Consider the following 22157-nt stretch of genomic DNA (forward strand, 5'->3'; position numbering starts at 1 on the left):
AGCATGGGTCCGAATGCCATTCCTTTTTAAGACTGAATAGTATTTCATTGGATGCATAGATCACATTTTGTTTATTCATCCATGGACATTTGGGTTGCTCCTACCTTTCAACTACTGTGAATGATGTGATGACTAATATTATACTTCTTTTGTATTGGGCACACTGCTGTAACAGAGTAGCCAGAGGGGCGGCTAGAACTCCAGGTGAACTGTGGGGACTCACCAGTACTTTTCCTTCACATTAACAATCCACAAGAATCCTTACAGCCTGCGAGGCCCATATGATATGACCGATTTACATCTTTTGCTTTTCTCCTAGTTAGGCTGATCTTGTTGTTTTCCTAATTAAATAAATACCCAAGAAGTTAACAAATCATCTAGGGCCTTTGCAAATTTGCTCTGGTCTCCTCTAGAAACTTCTCTAAACCTTTGTGTGGACCTGGATACTTGAAGGCTTCTGCTTATAACCCTAGCTACTCAGGAGGCTGAGATCTGAGGATACTTGTTAAAAGCCAGACTGGGCAGACAAAGCTGACAGACTCCTATCTCCAATAAACTAGCAAAAAACCTCAAAGTGGAGGATTGGCTCAAGTGGTAGAGGATCTGCCTTGCAGGAAAAGCTAAGCAAGGGCATGAGACCTGGAGTTCAAGCCCCCGGCATGCATACACACACACACACACACACACACACACACACACACACACACACACACACACACACACACACACACACACACACATGTAAAAATAAACCTTTGTGTAGTTCTCTCCATTTTCTCAGGAACAGGAGCAGAAATTCTACCTCAGCAACCCCTTCCCTTGCCTGCTGACCTAAAATATTCATTCTTCACTAGTTCTTTGATTTCTCTACAGAGCAGGTCTCAGTTTGGGCTTCCCTCTGGAGGATGTCAGCACCTAGGTCACAATCTATTCTATTCCATTCTTATCTCTAGCAGCACCTGCTACTGTTCATTGAGAATAAACTAGAGCTCTTTCTGGACAGAAGAATTTGCAGAAAAGGTCCCCCTCTTCCCTGAGCCAAGCAGCCTAAGTAAAGCTGAGACCTGAAATTTTAGCTCATATACTTCTCCACCTTGGGAAAGTAAACTGACGACCTTCCCCAGCTAGGTTCATTGTAGCTATTGTATTCAGTAATTAGTGCTTGAGCGTAGCAGTCAAAGTCATCAAAGGAAGGAAATTATTTAGTCTCTCTCCCCTTCACCTCTCTTCAACTAGCTCCCTAGAGGACTCTGAAGGAAATTGGAGTTGAGGTGTGTTTTGTTTTTATCTTCCCGGAGTCATTTTTTAATAAAAGTTGCAAACCAGGCCAGGCTTCCCACAATACTTTAAGAACCCAGCTTTAATCTCATGCCCTTTTGTCACTTTTTTTTTGGGGGGGGGTCTGGTTGTGGGGCCTGGGCGCTGTCCCTCAGCTCTTCAGCTCAAGGCTAGCACTCTACCACTTGAGCTACAGTGCCACTTCCGGCTTTTTTCTTTTTGCTTATGTGGTGCTGAGGAATCGAACCCAGGGCCTTATGCATGCAAGGCAAGCACTCTACCACTGAGCCACCTTCCCAGCCCCTTTCATCACTTTTGTAATATAGGATGCACCAAACAAGGGAAAGGGGTTTTGGGATTTTATCCTCCTCCCAGAGACAAGACTACTTTCAGTGGAAAAACAGACCTGATCATTGACTGAAAGTAAATGAGAACTGATACTTTTAGACTGAGCCCTCTTATTGGGGTAGTCATGGACATTAAATGAGATAATATATAATAAAAGGTTGCCTTGCTGTGGTGGCTCACAGATGTATTCCTATCTACTCAGGAAGCTGAAGTCTGAGGACTGGGGCTTGACTCAGGGCCTGAGCCCTGTCCTGGAGTTTAAGGCTAATGCTCTACTACTTGAGCCACAGCTTTTTTGAGTAGTTTATTGAAGATAAAAGTCTCATGGAGGGCTGAGAAAGTGACTCAGTGGTAGGGCGCTTGCCTTGCCTGCCTGAGGCCCTGGGTTTGATTCCTCAACACCACATAAGCAAAAAGAAAAAAGCCAGAAGTGGCACTGTGGCTCAAGTGGTAGAGCGCTAGCCTTGAGCTGAAGAGCTGAGGGACAGCACCCAGGCCCAGAGTTCAGGCCCCACGACCGGACCCAAAAAAAAAAAAAAGTCTCATGGACTTTAGTGCCTGGGCTGGCTTTGAAACTGGATCCTCAAATCTCAGCCTCCTGAGTAGTTGGGAATAACAGGTGTGAGCCACCAGCACTTGACTCATAATGACCCCTTTAAAGCCCTCTCACCTGCACTGTTGATCTTGTTATGGATGCTTCACATATTTGTTTGTTTACTTGGTTGTCACTGTGCTTCCTCAAATAGATGATTGGTTGTGACTTGGGTCAGCACTGTGTTAGCTTCTAGAATATTGTATTTGATGAATGGTAAGTCTCTCCTCCCACTGTCCCCTTGCTACTTCCCTCTTTATTATTTTTTGTGTGGTCCTGTGCCTTGAACTCAAGGTCTGGGTCCTGTCCTTGAAGTTTTATTGCTTAATGCTAGCACTCAACCCCTTGAACCACAGCCCCCCCATTCAGTTTTCTTGGTGGTTAACTGGAGATAAGAGTTTCACAGTCAGCCTAGGCTGGTGGCTCCCACCTGTAATCCTAGCTACTCAGGAAGCAGAGATCTGAGAATCTGGGTTTAAAGCCAGTCAAAGCAGGTAAGTTTGGGAGATTCTAATCTCCAGTTAATCACAGAAAGAGTCAGATGTGGCACTGTGGCTCAAGTGATTGAGTGCAATCCTTGAGCAAAAGTTTAGGGACAGTGCCCATGCCTAGAGTTTAAGGCCCAAGCCTGGCAAAAAATTAAAAGGAAAGCAAACAAGCAAACAAGAAACTCATAGACATTCCTGCCCAGATTTGCTTCGAATAATGATCCTCAGATCTCTGCCCCACAAGTAGCTAGGATTACGAGCATGAGCCACCAATATCCAGGTCCCTTTTTATTTATGTATTTATTTTAACAAACTGTGGTCTGTGTCTTCAACCTTCCTGGTGGGATATAAAATTTCCTACTAGGTGTCCTTACTTTGGCTTTTTTAGGGATCTTCAGTGTTGATGCTATTCATTCTGGGACCTCAAGCTGATGAAGCCAAAGCCTTAGCCAAGGGTTTTGTAAGAAGAATAGATTCACCAGTCTAGAAGTGCTGGTTTATGGCTCAGTATTTAAAACACATTTTAGTGTGTGTGTGTGTGTGTGTGTGCATGTGCAAGTGCTCTGATACTAGGGCTTGTTCTCTTGCTTACCTTTTCTGCTCAAGTCTGGTGTTTACCACTTAAGCCACACTTCCATTTCTGACTTTTTAAAACTGGTTAATTGTCAGTAAGACTCTCACAGGCTTTTTTGCCCAGGCTGACTTCAAACCATGGTCTTTAGATCTTAGCCTCTTAAGTTGCTTGAATGGCAGGCAGGAACCACCGTTTCCTGGGTTGTTTTTAATATTCTTTAACAAACTCCTCATTCAAAGACTGGGTCTCCAATGAAATGTACAAGTCGTTATGTTGAAAATGAACATTACAACTTTGGTGCAGGTGGGGGGGGGCGAGAATTGGGTGGTGGGGGGAGGATGGGAAGGGAAAACAAAGGAGGAGGCTACAATGCTTGATAAGAAATGTACTCATTATCTTACCCATGTAATTGTAACCCATCTGTACAGTATTTTCACAATTAAAATAAAAAAGGGGGGTGGAAAGACTGGGTCTCCATTTTCCCATCTCATCATCACAAACCTTTAGTCCCCATTCTCTTCTCTACCAAGTAAGGATGATTATAATGGTGTGATTTCCAGGCTGGGAACAGACAGATCAGCTTAGCCAAAAGCAAAGCCCAAAAATCATAAGTATGAGACTTCTGGCAAAGAGCCAGGAGAAAGGAGAAGGGATTGGAATGCAAGAGTTTAAGGACAATGTCTGTGATCTATGGAGGAAATGAAGGCTCAGAAGAGGGACATGACTTCTCACAGTCCCACTGGTGGCAGTGGAGAACAGGAAGAGCCTTAGTGCCCTGTACTCCAGGACTTGGCATGCCTTCAGTGAGTGGGCATTCAACTAACTCCTTGGAGGTCTCCAAGAGGGCAGTGGCATTTATCAGAAGCCCCAAGATCACTCACACGCTGGCAGATGTAAGAGGCAGCAGGCTCATATTGCATACTGTCTGTCCCTGGCTTATTGCCTTATGTTTGCCCTAGTCAACATAATAGCATTGCAGTAGATTCCTGGGACCAGAGACTGAGTGACTCAGTCAAAATAGGAGGGAGTGACAATCACCACCAATGATAGCAAGGGAGTGAAAAGCCAGGGTAGGAAGCTAGGGAGGTTGGTGGAACTGAAAAAGGGCCAAGAAGAGAGCTGTAGCCAGGTGCTCATTGCTCACACCTGTTATTCTCACTACTCAGGAGGCTGAGATCAGAGAATGATGGTTTAAAGTCAACCTGGGAAGAAAAATCCAACAGACTCTTATGTCCAGTTACTCAAAAATAAAAAAAACTGGAAGTGGAGCTGTGTCTCAAGAGGTAGAGAGCTGTTTTGAGTGAAAAGTCAAGTGAGGTAGATGCTGGTGGTTCACACCTCTAATCTTAGCTACTCAGGAGGCTGAAATCTGAAGATCATGGTTCAAAGCCAACCTGAGCATGAAAGTTTGTGAGACTTCTTTTTTTGAGTTATTACAGGGGGTAGGAGTGAGTCAGTACCGAGGCTTGAACTCAGGACCTAGGTGTTCCTGAACTCTTCTGCTCAAGGCTAGCACTCTACCACTTGGAACCACAGCAACACTTCTGGTTTTCAGGTGGTTAATTATAGATAAGAGTCTCATGGAATTTCCTGTTTGTGCTAGCTTTGAACCACGATCCTCATATCTTAGCTCCCTGAGTAGCTAGCATTACAGGAATGAGCTATGAGACACTCATTTCCCTTTAATTACTAAAAAGCAGGAAGTACAGACGTTCCTCAAAAGGTAACATGCTAGCCTTGAGCATAAACAGCTCAAGATCAGGGCCCAGGCTCTGAATTCAAGCCCCAGGACCTGCATACATACACACCCAGGGGGTCCACTAACAGCCAGAGTGATGAAGGCCATGAAGAGAACATTCATTCACCTGGCTAACACACTAGGACCTTGCAGAACAATCTAGAACTGTGTAGAGAGTTCTGTATCCTCCCCGTTTGCTGTTCTCCCTTGGATTTGGATGCTGGCTCTTCCTGTTACTGAAGTCCCCATTTCTAGGCCTGTAGGAGACCCTTCCTCCAGTTTGTCCCCAGCACCACACCCAAAACACGGCTCCCAGTCAGCCACCCCCTCTATACCCCACAGCCCATGGTCATACTACCGTATCTTCCTCTGTGTGTGTGTGTGTGAGTGTGTGTGTGTGTGTGTATGTGTGTGTGTGCTTGTGTGTATATGTTTGCACAGGTGCATGTGTGCATGTTCATCCTGGGAATTGAACTTAGGACCTGCACATTGTCCCTCAGCTTTTCTACTCAAGGTTATCTCTGTATCTCTTGAGCCACAGCTCTGCTTTTAGCTTTTTGATATCTAACTGGAGATAAGTGTCTTATGGACTTTCCTGCCTTGTCTGGCTGCACACCATGATTCTTGCCTCACTCCTAGTCTACTGAGTAGCTAAGATTACAGGTGTGAAATACCAGTACGCAGAAAACCTGTTTATCTATCTATCTATCTATCTATCTATCTATCTATCTATCTATCTATCTATCTATCTATCTATCTATCTATCTATCTATCTGTCTGTCTGTCTGTCTGTCTGTCTGTCTATCTATCTATCTATCTATCTATCTATCTATCTATCTATCTATCTATCTATCTATCTATCTATCTATCTATCGCTGGTAATGAGGCTTCAATTCAGAACCTAGTCACTGTCCCTTAGCTTTTTTGATCAAGGCTGGAATTCTGCCACTTGAACCACAGCCCCACTTTAGAATATTTGCTGGTTCTTTGAAGGTAAGTCTAGGGACTTTTCCTACCCAAGTTGTCTTTGAACCAAGATCCTTAGTTCTCCGCCTCCAGAGTCCTTCTTTCTGTGTTATTTTTCCATATCTGTTTGTTACTATTTATCTGCTTTTGTCCAGAGAAGCTGATCTGAGACCCTTCCCAGATCACGCATGCTGCCATGTGCTGTGTGGCAAAGGAATGGCTTGCAGAATGAAGGAATAAAGTCTGTGTGTCCAGCCTCCATCTAGGGATGTGGCAGGTTTCAGGTTAAGGCACTAAAGGTGACTAAGTTATGATCTCTGCCCAAGGAGCCCATGTTCTTCCCATAATGAGAAAGCCTACAGCTGGACAGAAAGACATGAGATCTTCGGGGTGGCAGCCCTGAACTCCCTAGGAGAGTTTTGGGAGTCTGTGATGAGAAACAAAGTAGTCACCAGGAAGGAATAGGCCTAGCCCAAAAGGCAGGGAGTAACAGAACACTCCCTTCCCCTCACCCAAAATCTAAGACCACTGGACAATAAATGGTTGGTGTGAACATTGTTCTGCCCTTTGACTGGGCTTGGACAATGTCCCTGCTTCTGTGTGTGTGTGTGTATGTGTGTGTGTGTGCGTGTGTGTGTCTGTGTTTGCGTGCATGAGGGTGTACACACACACACACACACACACACACATTGGATGAACATAGAAATATTATTTTATAAGAAATGTACTCATTATCTTGCCCATGTAATTGTAACCCCTCTGTACAGTACTTTCACAATAAAAGAAAAAATATTATTTTAAAAAATCATCTCTAAAACAACTCACTGATGGCTTACGACTGTAATTCTAGCTATTTGGGAGGCAGAGATCTGAAGATCTCAGTTCAAAGCCAGCCCCAGCAGATATATTTGAGAGATTCTTTTCTCCCATGAACCAGCAAAATCCCAGAAGTGAACATATGGCTCCAGTGGGAAGAGTGCCAGCCTTGAGAAGAAAAGCCAAGTAAGAGTGACAGACTCTGAGTTAAAGCCCCAATGCTAGCAAAAATCAGGCAGATAACTAATTTAAAAAATCAGCTCAGAGCTTTCCTCATCTGTAAAATGGAATGATGAACAAGATAATGGAAGAATGAAGGAAGAGAATCCTGAAGGGCCTCAATTCACCCCATTCCACCCCCCCCCCCAGCAAATATACAAAATCACCTGCTCATTACTTAGAGCCAACCAACTAGGCCTGCTTAGCCTTGTTGTTTTAGTGCCACCTGCTGGTACAAATGCAAAATGCTGCATGTTGCGATCCTAGGAGACACTTCGGCAAGTGTCTTACCTGCTTCACAGACCTCTGGCCTCATTGGGTCTCACTTTGTCTGTCTGCTACATAAACACAGTAGACTCCTTCTGCTCCATATCCTGCATCTTCCTGGCTTGTGATTTTCAGATTATTTCTTTTCTATTCCTTCTGTTGATCCTGGGGCTTGATCTCAAGCCAGGGTGCTATCCCTTAATATTTATGCTCAAGGCTAGCACTCTACCAATTGAACCACACCTCCACTTCTGGCTTTTTGCTGATTACTTGGAGATAAGAGTTTCGTATGAGCTAGGTGTCAATTGCTCAGGCCTTTAATCCTAGCTACTCAGGAGGCTGATATCTGAGGATGTCAATTCAAAGCCAGCCTGGGCAGGAGAATCTGTTAGTTTCCTATCTCCAATTATTTACAGAAAAATCTAGAAGTGGTGCTGTGGCAAAAGAGTGCTACCTTTGAGCAAAAGAGCTCATGGATAGCTCCCAGATGCTCAGTTCAAGCCATAAGACTAGTAAAAAAAAAGTTATAGATTTTTCTTTTTGCCTGGGCTGGCTTTGAACCCTGATCCTCAGATCTCAGCCTCCAAAATAACTAGGATTACACACAAAAGGCCCCTCTTATAAAGGTTCTGTCTCCTATTACGGTGACCTTCAGCCATCCTGTATGCAAGCCCCTAGACATCATCTCATCCTGCCTTGAGCAGTTAAGCACGTGGGCTACTGGGCATCACACTGTGGCCCATCACCCCTGGAAGACTTGTACATGAACACTGGACTGAATGGACCTCAGAGATATTTCCTTTTCTTTTTAGTCCCCTTCTTTGTAGAGATCTTCATTTCTTTGGCTTTCAATCCCAAATAATTTAATAATCTTACTGATAACTCTTCTTTCAAAACTGATCACACCTCTTTTGTGTGCCTATTTTTAAGGCCCTGATATGGATCTTGTGTCCTGTTGTGGCTTCTCCTGACCTGAGCTTACTCAGGAGGACTAATGCTTGTGCAAAAGATATGATAAGTTTACAGGTTTATGAAGGAGTCTGGACGGATTCAATGACTGGATGGGTTTGTATTGATTTATATATAACACTAATTTAATATTTCATATTAATGAAATACAATCTTACTGATTACCCCCAAAGCATTATATGTGTACTTATATACATATATGTGTCTATATGTTTGTCTTTGAAAGAATGGCAGTTTTTATTTTAGAACTATTATCAAACACAAGAATAATAATTGGTATAGTTGATATTTCCAATGAAGAAAGCAGATATTTTTTGCCTCCAATCATCAATATTTATTGAACATTTACAGTGTACTGAACACAGTAGAACATACAGAAAATATTGTCCCTGCCTGGAGGATCTTACATTCTGAAAGAAAAAATATATCTTTTTTTTTTTCTCGGTCATAGGGCCTGAACTCTGGGCCTGGGAGCTGTCCCTCAGCTCTTCAGCTTGAGGCGAGCACTCTACCACTTGAACACAGCACCATTTCTGACTTTTTCTATGTATGTGGTGCTGAGGAATAGAAACTAGGGCCTCGTGCATGCAAGGCAAGCACTCTATCACTGAGCCACCTTCTCAGCCCCACTTGTCTTTTAAAATGGCACTTTTATTTGGTGTCTTCTGTAACTTTCTGAGGAAATATTCTGTAGGGTGAGATTTGATATAACTCAGACCCATCATTACTTAGAGAAGATTTAAAGACAAACAATGGCAGAGCATTCAGGATAGAGTTTGTAGGAGATACACAATCTCATTAAGTAAGGTGAGATGTGCTGCAGTAGAGGATGGTTAATAGTTTGTGGGATGCAAGCAAGGAAAGCAAGGGATCTTAGACAGTGAGTAGACCAGAAAAGTCATGTGACCTTTTCGGAAGTACATGGCCACGAAGGAGGAATGGTTAGTGACAAGTCAGAAGGCTAAAAAAAAAAAAAAAACAACGGTAATCCTGCGTGCCTGGCAAATACAATTACCAAAATCGAAGGCAAGCTGAATCAAAAAATTCTCAAAAACCAAAATTGATTTAGATGCACAGAATTTTCAGTTAATACTAACCATTGTCATGGTGAGTCAAAAATTTGGCTTCCTAAGTTACAAAATGCTATATATCAAAATTTTAACTGGAACATATTTTTCAAATCAATTTTCCCCTCCCCAAGGAAAAACTTGGGTTTGTAGGAGGTAGTTGGTAGATAGATTAGTATTTTTGTTATTGTGATAAATTTTGCACTTTAAACTTGGTAAAAGCCCATTAGCTGCCAAAAGGGAGTAATGAACTAAGTTATATGATGTACAATTTCTTTTGAGGCATATCAAAACCAAAAGAATAATTTACATGAAAAGTTGTAGAGAAAACGGTAATAATGATTACCAAAGAGTTCGTTTTCACTGCATCTTTACTTTTACATTTTTGTTTGTAGGTTGTCTAAAACAGTTAAATACAAATAAAATGTGTAGCAAAAATAATGAGAGCAAGCAGCAGGTAACATTACAAATAATGGAATGTGAACCATTTCTGCCCTTATCCAGAGTTAATTGGGACACAACTTTGTCTCAAATAATACTTCTGGTACTGTAGTCTAAGGTGTGCACACTGAAATAGACTCTTCCACAGAAATAGATGATTCCAGAATGCAACAGCCATGGAATATCTATACCACAGCCCTGCTAGTGCTCCAAAATTTTCGAATATCCAGAATAACTACACCTGTGCCTGGAACCAATTTTCCCTTTTATTCCCCACCAGTACAAACCAATATGTAGGAAGATTTCTTCACTTCAACGTGGAAGCAGTTTTAACACACACTGGCCCTTGTGAAGTCACCATCTACCAAAGTACATGCCAAACATTTACAACTTGTAAAAATTCTACATCTTCCGGCTAGGAAGGTGGCTCAGTGGTAGAGCGCTTGCCTTGCATGCCTGAGGCCCTGGGTTCGATTCCTCAGCACCACATAAGCAAAAAAGAAAAAAGCCAGAAGTGGCGCTGTGGCTCAAGTGGTAGGGCGCTAGCCTTGAGCTGAAGAGCTGAGGGACAGTGCCCAGGCCAAGAGTTCAGGCCACATGACTGGACCCAAAAAAAAAAAATTCTACATCTTCATATTGGCCAATTGAAGATGAAAACAGATAAATCACTAAATGTTAACAGGCAATATCTATTCCCCTAATATTAAAAAACAACAACAAAAAACCCTGAGAAATATAGAAATTCAAATAGAAGCAACATAAACCCATCATAAATCATAAACAAACTATTCGTGGGACAGCATGGATGGCAATTAGTCTGGTGTATAAATTTTAGAATGAGGCAGACAAAAGTTGGAAGGCCATTTAATTTTCCCCTCCTTCTCCTGCTTTCACTTCATCTCCTTGGTTATCATATCTACAATGTCAACTTTTCTCTCAGTAACTACTATATTAGCGTGCAGTCTTTGAACCCCTCTTCACTTAATATATCAAGTTCAGCAATGACTTCATCAAAACCTGTCTTTGCAAGAAAGCAAGCTTTCTCTGGGGAGTTCAGAATCTCATAATAGAACACCAAGAAGTTAAGGGCCAGACCCAAACTGATAGGTTTATCAGTTGTGAAGCTTGAACTCTGGGCCTGGGCACTGTCTCTCAGCTCTTCAGCTCAAAGCTAGTGCTCTACCACTCGAGCCATAGTACCACTTCCTGTTTTCTAATCGGTTTATCAGATATGAGTCTCAAATATTTCTTTATTGCTATTGTTTCTAACATATTTGTAGGATGATTTCTTTTTTGCTGTGTATGTCCCTCCCCGATGGTATCTGATAGAGAACTGCTACACTTGTGTTTCGTTGAAAATCAATCTTTCTATGTTACTCCTGAGCTTGAATGATCCTCCCTACTCAGGCTTAGAAGTTGCTGCACTATAGTTTTATCAATGGGCCTGGAAAGATTAGGCCTACACAGTTATTTTGAGAAGAGCTCCTAGGGAGCTAAGAAGTTAGGAATTCTCTGGTGATGCTGCATTATCAGTAAAGGAACTGTGTTGTCCCAAATGATGCCTGACTATACCTGACTGTGGCAAATGCCAGAGGTCAGGACACAAGCCTGGTTTCTAGAAGTGGCCCTGACTCTTCCCACACATAGGACCTGGGATAACAAAGATTTATTCCAAGGTCTAATGGGTAACACCTGGGAAGACAATATCAGGTAGCTTAGAGTGACTGAGAGGAACTTTTAGGATCATAGAAGAGGGAGGAATGCACACTGGAATAGGGCATGCAAATGGAAAGACAAAAACACACTGGTTTGGGCCAAGCCATCAAGCTTCACTGAGACCTATCCTTCACTTCACTTGCACCTCACCCACATTCCCCCCGATCTCCCCAAACCACCATTAGTTTGAACAGTAATGGTGGTGAGATGCCTGTTCTAAGACCACTCCTCCCACCCACAGGATGCTTTTCACTATTTAGCTGAACAAATTGTTAAAGAAAAGGTCATGGGAACACCATGAGTTCAAGCCACAAGAATAACAATGAACATCAAAGAAAAGAAATGAAAAGTAAAGTAAAGAACCTTAAAGGAAAGGAAAAATTTGGAAACAGCCAAAAACTACTTAAGATTCCAAAAATGGAATTTGGACATTTCTGGGAAATTGTTAGATTTTTAAAAAAAATTTAATTGGTGCAAGGATTATGCTGTATATCTAGCAATTCTGCTACTTTATTGCAGTGTATACATTAAAGCATGAAAAATGATCCAAGAATCAGTTTAGTGCCTGCGAATACCTTTTTATATTGAACAGGGAGCTATTCCAAAATGTAAAGAAATCAGATATCATTTACATTCAACAGAACTTATCTGTTACACACGAACAGAAACACAAGTCTCATAAGCTCAATTACATTAGTAGATCTAAGAATTAAAAAGCCAACTTATTTCATGCTTCCAATACTTGTCCATTTCTCAGATAGTCTAACAATGTTTCAGAAGACACACAGTGATTTTCATTTAAAAAAAAAAAAAAACTCACCTATGTTCATGCGAAGCAGGTGAAAACCTCCCTATGCATCCCTGCAGTCCTAAGACAAAGGGCCTAACACTGGTGGAAACCTACTTCCTCTCAGAGTGGCACGATGCATTGTGGGAATTGTAGTCTATGTTGCAGCACAGATACTTTGAAAGTGCAGGTTTTTTATTCTTTTTTTAAAAGCAGGGAAAAGATCCTTCTGCGCATATGCCTCCCCACCCACTGTGGGTGGTTCCAGCCTGCAAATTCTGGTTTCTTTCCCGATGCCTTGCTGCTGGAAGTTTTCTCTTCAGTGGAGCTTGGGAGGTGTAACGAAGGGATCTCAGGCTGCAGAACCAATAACAGGTAGGAACTGTGAGCTGGATGCAAAACACAAGGCAAAATTGATCCTCCACATGTTCCTCCAGCATGAGGCTGATGATTTGTTCAGGGCTCCAGAGTTTGTGCTGCCACAGCCCTTGTGTCTCCAGGTGCCAGAAACGCTTGCAACATTCTGACAGCAAGTTGGGTGGTTCTCCAGAATAGGAGAAAGTGTGCATTTATATTTCCATGATGGTGAAATTCTGCTGTTAACACCTGTGATCTTACTATCTTTGCCCAGGTGTAAGATGAGCATGGTAACAATTGTAGCAAAATTGTGAGGTGTGTGCCTGATTTGACTCCATTTATATTGCAGTTGTTTTTTGGGTTCCTGTGTTGTTTCTCCTACAGGTGTCTCTGCTCTTCTCCTTCCTTGTTAGCTTTCTTAGTACTCCTGGTTTTAGTTCACACGTGTTTGTACAAGACCTTTTTACTAGGAACAGGTCTACATGAGATATTACAGTAGTGTGTGATGGTCCTGTTTTGTTTTTGTTTTTGTTTTTGTTTTTGTTTTACTTTCTGTTAAGCAATGAAGCCTAGCAATGTTTGAAGGAGGATACCTTGTCAACTCTGACAAGCCCTACAGAGCAGAGGCAGAAAGGCAAAGGAAAGGCAAAATATTTTCAGCTTCCTTGCCTTAAGCAAAGATTGGTTCTACTCACTAGAGCACAAGACTCAGGTGGTACTCTTTCCTCTAACACTCCCAATCACTAGGTGCTGTTGGAAGGTTAACAGTAACTAGTAGGAGGGAAAATGAATTTGCCTGAGGAATCAGTCAGAGCCTAGTTCTCAGAAAGGACATGGGGCTGTGGTTTGTGGATTAGGAATTATTGTCACAACTGAAAGTATCTATCTCTGTTCTTACTCATTTATTCAGCCTCTTCACAGTATCAATTCTTGTACAGGATCTCTCAAATGTCTCACCTGTGGATATACTGATAGTAGCCTTATAGCGTTGGTTTTTACCTGCAGTTAAGAAAGTGTTTGTCATGGAGTGTTACAGAAGGAAATTAAAGTACTGTGTCTTACTCAAAGTGGTATGGTTTTTAGATGTAACGTATAATGAAGTTTTAGGTAGTGTTCTCCATTTTGTCTCAATCTGCTCAAAGAAGTATTATTTCACTTAAAATCTTCATGGGAATTGAAGTCAATGAAGCTTGAACATTCATTTAAAATATGTTAGTGAAACACGTTGATCCCTTTTTATCCTTTGCAGTTCCTATGCATTTTCCTAGCTTAAAATTTTACTAACATGGAGGTTTTCCACTTTATCTGTTCTTGACAATTTACAATTTCTCCACTAGATTATTGAGCCTATTTTACATCATTTAAAATGAGAGACTGCCTAAATATGTATTCCAAAACAATTGTTCAATAGAATTTAAATACAATACAATAAAATGCTCTTTTTTTGTGTGCTAGACCTGGTTCTTGGGCTCAAGCACTGGACATTGACCCTGAGCTTGTTTTGTTCCAGCCTAATGTTCTACCACTTAAGCCATATCTCCACTTCTAGGTATTTTAGTAGTTTATTGGAGATCAGTGTCTCTTAGATTTTCCTGCCCCAGCTGGCTTCAATCTGTGGGGCTCAGATCTGAGCCTTCTGAGTAGCTAAGATTACAACTATGAGCAACCAGAGCACAGTTACAAAATAAACTCTTAAATATAGATTATGTTTGTAATAAAATAATATGAAATAGAAACTTGAAATTTAAAGGATGATAGTCTAAATCCCAAAACAAGAAGAAAATATCACACCCCGAAATCTATAACAATTGTGGTTTTGAGTATTTGAATATGGATAATTAGCCTACAGAAGTTTCTTTGTTACTTTTTAAAAGTAAGAAACCATTCTTGTCATGTGGAACAATCCAAAATGAATGTGCAAATGTTGCTTTTAAGTGATTCATATTGTTCCTTAGCACAAACGACCCAACTGAAGATTACAGAGTAGGTTTTCATATTTCATACATATCACTGTAAAATTTATGTTATTTTATATTAAGAGTTTCTAATCCACGTAGTTGTGTAAAAAAAAATAAAAACTCTGGACAGTAGCATTTCCTGTGTAAAAGCCAAGCAATAAATATAAGAAAAAGCATATCGATATTTATTTTTTATTTTTATAAGTCTGCATTTTGGGGTGTCCTCAGCTTAGAACTTTGTGTTAGTATTATTTGTGCAACATAAGATTTTAATCTTCTGGTTCTTTAGCTGTGATGTTCTGTCACTCCTATGCTTAATATTTCATGTTACATCTTTATTAAGCCCTTTATCTCTCATATGATTGTTTAGGAAAGTGAGCATTAGGGACTTCTCAAAACTGTATTTACATAATCTTTACTGATTAAGTAAAGTAGGCTAAATGACAAATTTCAAGTTATTGCTCAAGGGTTCTCCAAGTATTTGGATGCAGGGAAATGGGAAATGTGCCATTTGAAAACCATTACTGAAATATTATAATACAAGTAATATGTATTGTATATATTTTCTTGTATAATTTTGGGGAAAAGTATTGAGTTATAACCTATATTCTCTCCATGGAGTTTAAATGTATAAATGAATAAGATAGAGTGCAAAAGCTCAATGGAGTCCTAGGATCCATTTTAATGAATAGAAAAATAATTCATACAACCCTCAATGTATTTCATTAATAATTGGTGGTATTGAAGGTGTGGATTTTTGTTTTAATTATTCAATCATTTTTAGGAACCTTAGTTTTTATGAATTCTGTATGTATATTAACCTAGAATACTGTTTGTCTACCAACTAATTGACTGTGGAGTCATCTTCATTGGAGCATTTAATACTCTACTTGAGACATCAAAGATTCTTCTACCATAAGAAGGCTTTGTGCTTTTTCACTCCATGTATAATGTTTTGAGCAGGAAAATCTGAGGCATAATCACACAGGTTCTTTCCTGACTATGTCAATTGCCTTTTCTCTAAGCCATGCTTCCAGAATCTTCTCTGCATTGGCAACAGGAAGAAAGAATGAGAGGATCTCTGGTGAGTTGTTTTTTATTTCTCATTTTTCACATTCCATTTTAGGAAGCTAAGTCTATCCAAGATTTAAAACAGAAAAAAAATATTCAGTTTCAAGAACATGTTCCTAAACAAGAGTAAGATGGTTTTTAGAATGAGTAGATTATAGAATGTCTTAGTTGAGGGCAGACTTGCTTGGAGTTTTCTGATGTGAGATAAAGTAGTCACACTTGTTTGGTGATTCAATGCCATTGAGGGAGTCACTTGTCATGTAAAGTGGACATTTGCTGACAACTTGTCAGAGATCACCTCCTTATGATTAATGTTGAATTATGTTAAACAGGTTTTACTGGAGTTTCTGAAATAGTGTGGTCACACACACACACCTTCAAATGTGAGAGATTACTTAGTAAGATACATGTAATTAAATTACTCTCCATACATACTTCTTGGACTGCTTCCTGGTCTTTGACTACATAAAACTTGATAATATTTGATGATATAGTGTGTGGTCTTACTAGAAAGCCCTTTGTTTTTTTCCTAATGTGTCGTCACAAGATTTTTTTTCTCTATTTACTCTCTTCATTCTGTTTCCTACTCATAAGCTTTCAACATTTCTCTCTTTCTCTCACTTTTTATATATTTTCTTCCCTGTGTCTTCATCTCTTTCAGTCCCCCTTCTCTCCATCTGTCTCTCACCATTTTTCAAATGCTGTATCTGGGAACTTGTTTGTTTTACTGATCAATTTTCCTTTGCTGACATAGTTCTTTGAATTGAAATTTTTCTTACCCCTTTTCTCTTTATGTCTGAGATGAACGTTTGTTGTGTTGCATGCTTGGTGTCTAAATTCAACACTAATGGGACACACCTACCTCATTCTCCACTGTCTTTCTTGTGCTAGTGTTGGAACAGGAACTCACAGGCTTCACATCCTGTCCGCTTCCTCCTTGGAAGACCAAGCACTACTTGGTCTTTTAAAAAAAATCTTTATGCATTGTAAAATAGTTTAGAGAGGGGTTACAGTTATATGATTATATTTCCTATGGAGCATTGTTACCTGCTCCTTTGTTTTTCCTCTACCATTTCTTTCCTCCTAACCTCTGCAACCCCTCCCACCCTCCCTCACTCAAATGGTAAAGTTCGTTTTCAACCTACTGTCTATTTTTGTTTTGGGGTCCAGCTGGGGGACCTGAATTCTGGACCTGGGCGTTGTCCCTCACCTCTTCCAACTTGAGCCACAGCGCCACTTCCGGCTTTTTTTCTTTTTGCTTATGTGGTGCTGAGGAATCGAACCCTGGGCCTCATGCATGCAAGGCAAGCGCTCTACCACTGATCCACCTTCCCAGCCCCCAACCTAGTGTCTTGTACATCTCATTGTTACAATGAGTCAGCCTGTATCCCTATTTAAGCATTTTGTTTTTTTTCCATCCTATCCCCAATTTAGAAAAGTGTATATACAAGATGCAAGGCACTGCAAAAACATACAGTGAAAACAGGGGTTATACCGTGGGGGAAGAACATACCAAAGGAACAAAAAGTCACATAGTACATTAAAAACAAGAGCAAGAAAGAGAAAAACCACTTGAGTTCCTGTCTTAGGGCTCATTTCACTTCATATCATCTGATATGGTCATATGTACATAGCTTTTGACCATTTCTGCTTGTCCTAGACATGTACTAGTTATTTCAAATAAGGGAGATCATGGGACCTATGTTTCTTTGGGCCTGGCTTACTTCACTTATTACACATTTCTCCAAGTCTTAACATTTCCTTATAAAGGGGGTGATGCCATTATTCTGATGGAGGCATAGAAAAGCATTGTTTGTGTGTGTGTGTGTGTGTGTGTGTGTGTGTGTGTGTGTGTGTGTGTGTGTGTGTGTGTCTATACACATATATGTATAAATACATATTATGTATATATGGATATATATATCATATTTTCTTGATTCACTCATCTACTGAGGGGCATCAAGGTTGGTTCCATGTCTTAGCTATGGTAAATAAAGCTGCAATAAACATAGGTGTGCTGGTAGCTTTAGTATACCCTTGTTTGTGATCTTTGGGTAAATACCCTAAAGTGTGATTGCTGGGTCAAAGGGGAGCACTATGTGGAGTCTTTTGAGGAACCTCCATACTACTTTCCAAAGTGATTGAACAAGTTTACACTCCCACCAACAATGCAGTAGGGTTCCCTTTTCTGTTTGCATCCCCTCCAGCATCTGTTGTTATTCGTGTTCTTGATTATAGCCATTCTATCTGGGGTGAGGTGGAATTTCAAGGTTGTCTTAATCTGCATTTCTTTTTGGCTAGAGAAGTTGAGACTTTTTTTGATTTTTGTGTTTTTTTTAGAATGAAATTGCTCCATTTGTTAGGAAATGGAAAGTCTTGGGAAAAAATTATACTAAGAGAAGTAAGAAAGGCCCAAAGAAACATAGGTCCCATGGTTTCCTTTATTTGCAATAACTTGTATATGTCTGAAACAAGCAGAAACGGCCAGATAAGTTGAGTTTAGGCAAAAATGAACCCATTAAGGATTCAAATGTATTTTCTTTCTTGTAATTGCAGGTCCCATGGTTTCCCTTATTTGCAATAACTTGTATATGTCTGAAACAAGCAGAAACGGTCAGATAAGTTGAGTTTAGGCAAAAATGAACCCCATTAAGGATTCAAATGTATTTTCTTTCTTGTAATTGTTTCTAACATATTTATAAGTTGAGCCTTTTTTTAAATATGTCTTTTGGCCATTCTTATTTCCTCTTCAGATTAGATTCTTGTTAAGTCTTTAGCCCACTTATTTATTGGGCAGTTGTTTCTCTGAGGATTTGTTGTTGGGGATTTAATTTCTTGAGTTCTAAGTATATTTTAGATATGAGACCCATGTTCATTTTATGCCTAGTGAAGATCTTCTGCCAATCTGTGGGTTTTGTATTGATCTTGTTAGCAATGTCCTTTGCCATGCAGAAGCTCTGCGGTTTCATGCAATCCCATTTGTCCAACCTTTCTTTGATTTGTTGTGTTTCTGGGTCTCTATTAAGAAAATTTTGGCTGGTGCCAAGTACCACTAGAGTTTCTCCTATTCTTTTCTGTAATGTTGTTTAGGGTGTTTGCTTTGAATGTGAGGTTTTTGATCATTTTGGAATTGATTCTGGTGCAGGGTTATATATACAGATCTAGCTTTAGTTTTCTACAGGTAATGAACCAACTTTGCCACCACCATTTACTGACGAAGTTGTCTTTCCTCGATTCTAATTTTGAGCTCCCTTCTCAAAGTTTAGGTGGATATAGGTCTGTGTGTACATTTCTGGGACTTCAGTCCTATTCCATTGGTCCTCAAGTTTGTTCTTGTGCAATTTCCAATCTGTTTTGATTACTATGGCTTTGTAGTACAGTTTGAAATTTGGTAGTGATATTCTACCAGCATTGTTCTTTCTGGTATGGATCGTTTTTGCTATCTGGGGTCTTTTATTGTTCCATATACATTTCTGGCTTGTTTTTAATATTTCATTGAAGAACTCGGACTATTGATAAGTATTGCATTGAATTTGTAGATAGCCTTTGGAAGTATTGTCATTTTCACAATGTTGATCCTCCCATTCTGAGAGCATGGTAGGTTTTTCCAGTTCCTAAGTTGTGCTTTAATTTCTTTTTTGGCACTATCTCTTGAGCCACACCTCCTCCAATATGTTGATTAGCTGCTTAATTTGAGTTGTCTACCCAGTTTTCTGGCTTCCAGCCTCCTTAATAGCTAGGGTAGGATAAGCATCTTGAACCAGAAGCACTTGTTTTGTTTTTACTTACTTGAATATTTATCATTAATAATTAATTGGATACTACAATATAGTTAGATGATTGTTAACAGCATATTTAAAATTAATATTCAACCTAAGCTCCAGTATTTCATGTTTCAATTAAGTGATGTACTTTATTTCTAATAATTGTAGCTGTTTTTCTAACTGTGCTACATTTTCTTCACTAACTTTATGCTCACACAACTCCATGAAGAAATTGTTTCAAATTTAATTGATCTATTGTTATAGTGGTGATGTACAGAGTGACTACCATTTCTTGGGCCAGGTATTGAATACATTTCCTTTCATGCTGTGTCTTCCATACCCTCACTCTCTCCCAATGTTTCCCTGCCATCTTGACTCATGATTTGTATAGCTTACTTTCATCAGTGCCTAATGACCTCCACAGATGCGCTTTTTACCCCATTTCCTTCTAGTTCTCTGGCTTCCCCCACTCTCCAGAAGAGATCCATGTGAATACACCATATCTATTTAAACTTTTTTTTGCCAAACCTGGGGCTTGAATTTGGAGCCTGTCCTGGGCACCATTCCTGATCTTGATTTGCTCAAGTCTACAACTCTACCACCTGAGCCACAGTGCCATTTCCTAATTTTTCTATTGATGTAGTGCTGAGGAATGGAACCTAGAGCTTCATGCATGGCAGGCAAGTACTCTAACACTTAGCTATATTCCCAGCCCCAAACTATGTGTTTTTATTTCAAAGGTGAACTAAGAAAGAGGCTATATTTAATATTCTATAAATCACAATGATGGAATACATTTCTTTGAGATCCATTGTAATTTCCCTGTGTTTATTTCATTCATAGAATACTATAAATATATCTTTTAATTTTCATGTATTTATAACATAACTTTAATTTTTCATATTGTTTTCTACACCTTTTGTCTTCCGATTTGCTATTAATCTTGGAATATGTGTCTTGATAAATGCAACACCATATTTTTTAAGTTTAAGATAATGGCATCCAGGGGGAGGGGGGAGGCGGGGAAGGGAAGTGAAGGGTAAACAAAGGAGGAGGCTGCAATGCTTGGTAAGAAATGTATGCATTATCCTGCCCATGTAATTGTAGCCCCTCTGTACAGTATGTTCTCAAATAAAATAAAATACAATTTAAAAAAAAAACAATCCTAAAAAAAAAAAAAAAAAAAAAAAGATAATGGCATCCATGTGTGTGTTCGTGCTGATTATTTGTCTGGTTGTTATATCAGTTAGTAAAAGGAGTATTAGTTCTACAATAGTAATGGTAGATTAAAGTATTAAAACTGCATGGTCTTTTAAACATGTCTTTGTACCTTTGCTTTTCAGCATACATTTTTACTATCATAATGTATAATCTGTCTGTCATTATCAATGATCTATATCTGTGGTCAAATATTTTGGGCTGATGCTTATTTCCTACATATTATCACTATTTGTATTTTTCATCATTAACTTTTGCTCATGGTATCTTTGTATATTTTTTTTTATTTTTTTTCTCTCTAGTCCATGACTTTGGATTGCTCATTAAGTTTTCTTTCTTCTGTTCATGTCAGACAGTGCCTTATATATTTACTATATTTTACAATATAAATATGGTCTTATTTTGATGGATATCTTGCTATTTAATATCTGTTTGTCTCATCTGATATTTATTTCTTATTTTGCTTCTATGTAACCTGCACACACCTCAACTTCACTGTAAATCACCTCTCATATAAGCTGCAGGCATTCTCCTGTACACTGTGAATTACCTCTGATACCAATTACAAATTAAATCTGATGTAAATAGTTGTTATACTCCATTGTTCATAGGATAAAAATAAGACTGCATGCTTAATACAGGTGCCCTACTTTTTCAAACGTTTGTTTCTATGTTCCATTGAATTTGTGCAACTCAAAATATGCAAGGACTGCAAGATTTTTTAAAAACAGTCTTATTAATATTCTTCATACAGAAATAAGCAGACATTTCATGTAAAGAACAAAGGCCATTCTCAGGCTGAAGCATAGAGCTTCAGCAGAAGTAAAATGTGCAGGAAAATTGTTATACTGTAGAACTGCAAGAAAAAGAACTTTCTACCCTGTGGGATTCTTTGTTAGGAACACAAAGGAAATTAACTTGCTGATTGCATTTTTACTATGAACATTAATCTTTACAATATTATCATAGTAGTAGCATATAGCATAATATAGTTACTTTTCAATGGAATTCAATGAAATTTACAACCTATGTATAACCTTTCTATTTTCCTTTTAAATTTTTGTAGAAATAATTCTTTGAACTCAGACCCCCATATTTGCGAGGCAAGTACAAAATTAATTGATCCATATGCAGGATTCACAAACTTTGTTTTTAAAACACCTATGTGTTTGTATATTGAATTTGCATTCCTTATGAATTATGAATATGGTACTATAAGTTTTCTTTTCACAAGAGAAATTACATACAATGTTTTCTATACATTCTTTTACCTACACATGTACCATTCCTTTAACTACACATTTACCTTTTTAATAATCTTCTCCTCTGTGTAGATCTATGTTAGCAATTTTTATTTTTCTCTTGATGCACAATAATTTTTTTTCGGTCCCGTTTACGGGCCTGATCTCTGGCCCTGGGCCCTATCCATCAGCTCTTCAGCTCAAGGCTAGGGCTCTACCACTTGAGCCACAGCGCCACTTCTGGCTTTTTTCTTTTTTGCTCATGTGGTGCTGAGGAATCGA

At 39.4% G+C, this 22157-nt stretch overlaps 1 protein-coding gene across 1 annotated transcript in view; it reads left to right on the forward strand.

The window, feature by feature from the left end:
- LOC138841664 (zinc finger protein 658B-like) overlaps positions 1 to 22157 on the forward strand; it is a 108431-nt gene that overhangs the window by 79607 nt on the left and 6667 nt on the right. The window contains exon 11 of the mRNA XM_070042448.1: positions 20331 to 20337. Coding sequence (XP_069898549.1) covers positions 20331 to 20337 — 7 coding nt within the window. The remainder of the gene's footprint in view (positions 1 to 20330; positions 20338 to 22157) is intronic.

Source organism: Dipodomys merriami, unplaced genomic scaffold (assembly GCF_024711535.1).
Source record: "Dipodomys merriami isolate MVZ:Mamm:240054 unplaced genomic scaffold, mDipMer1.0.p SCAF_325, whole genome shotgun sequence".
Lineage (NCBI taxonomy): Eukaryota > Metazoa > Chordata > Mammalia > Rodentia > Heteromyidae > Dipodomys > Dipodomys merriami.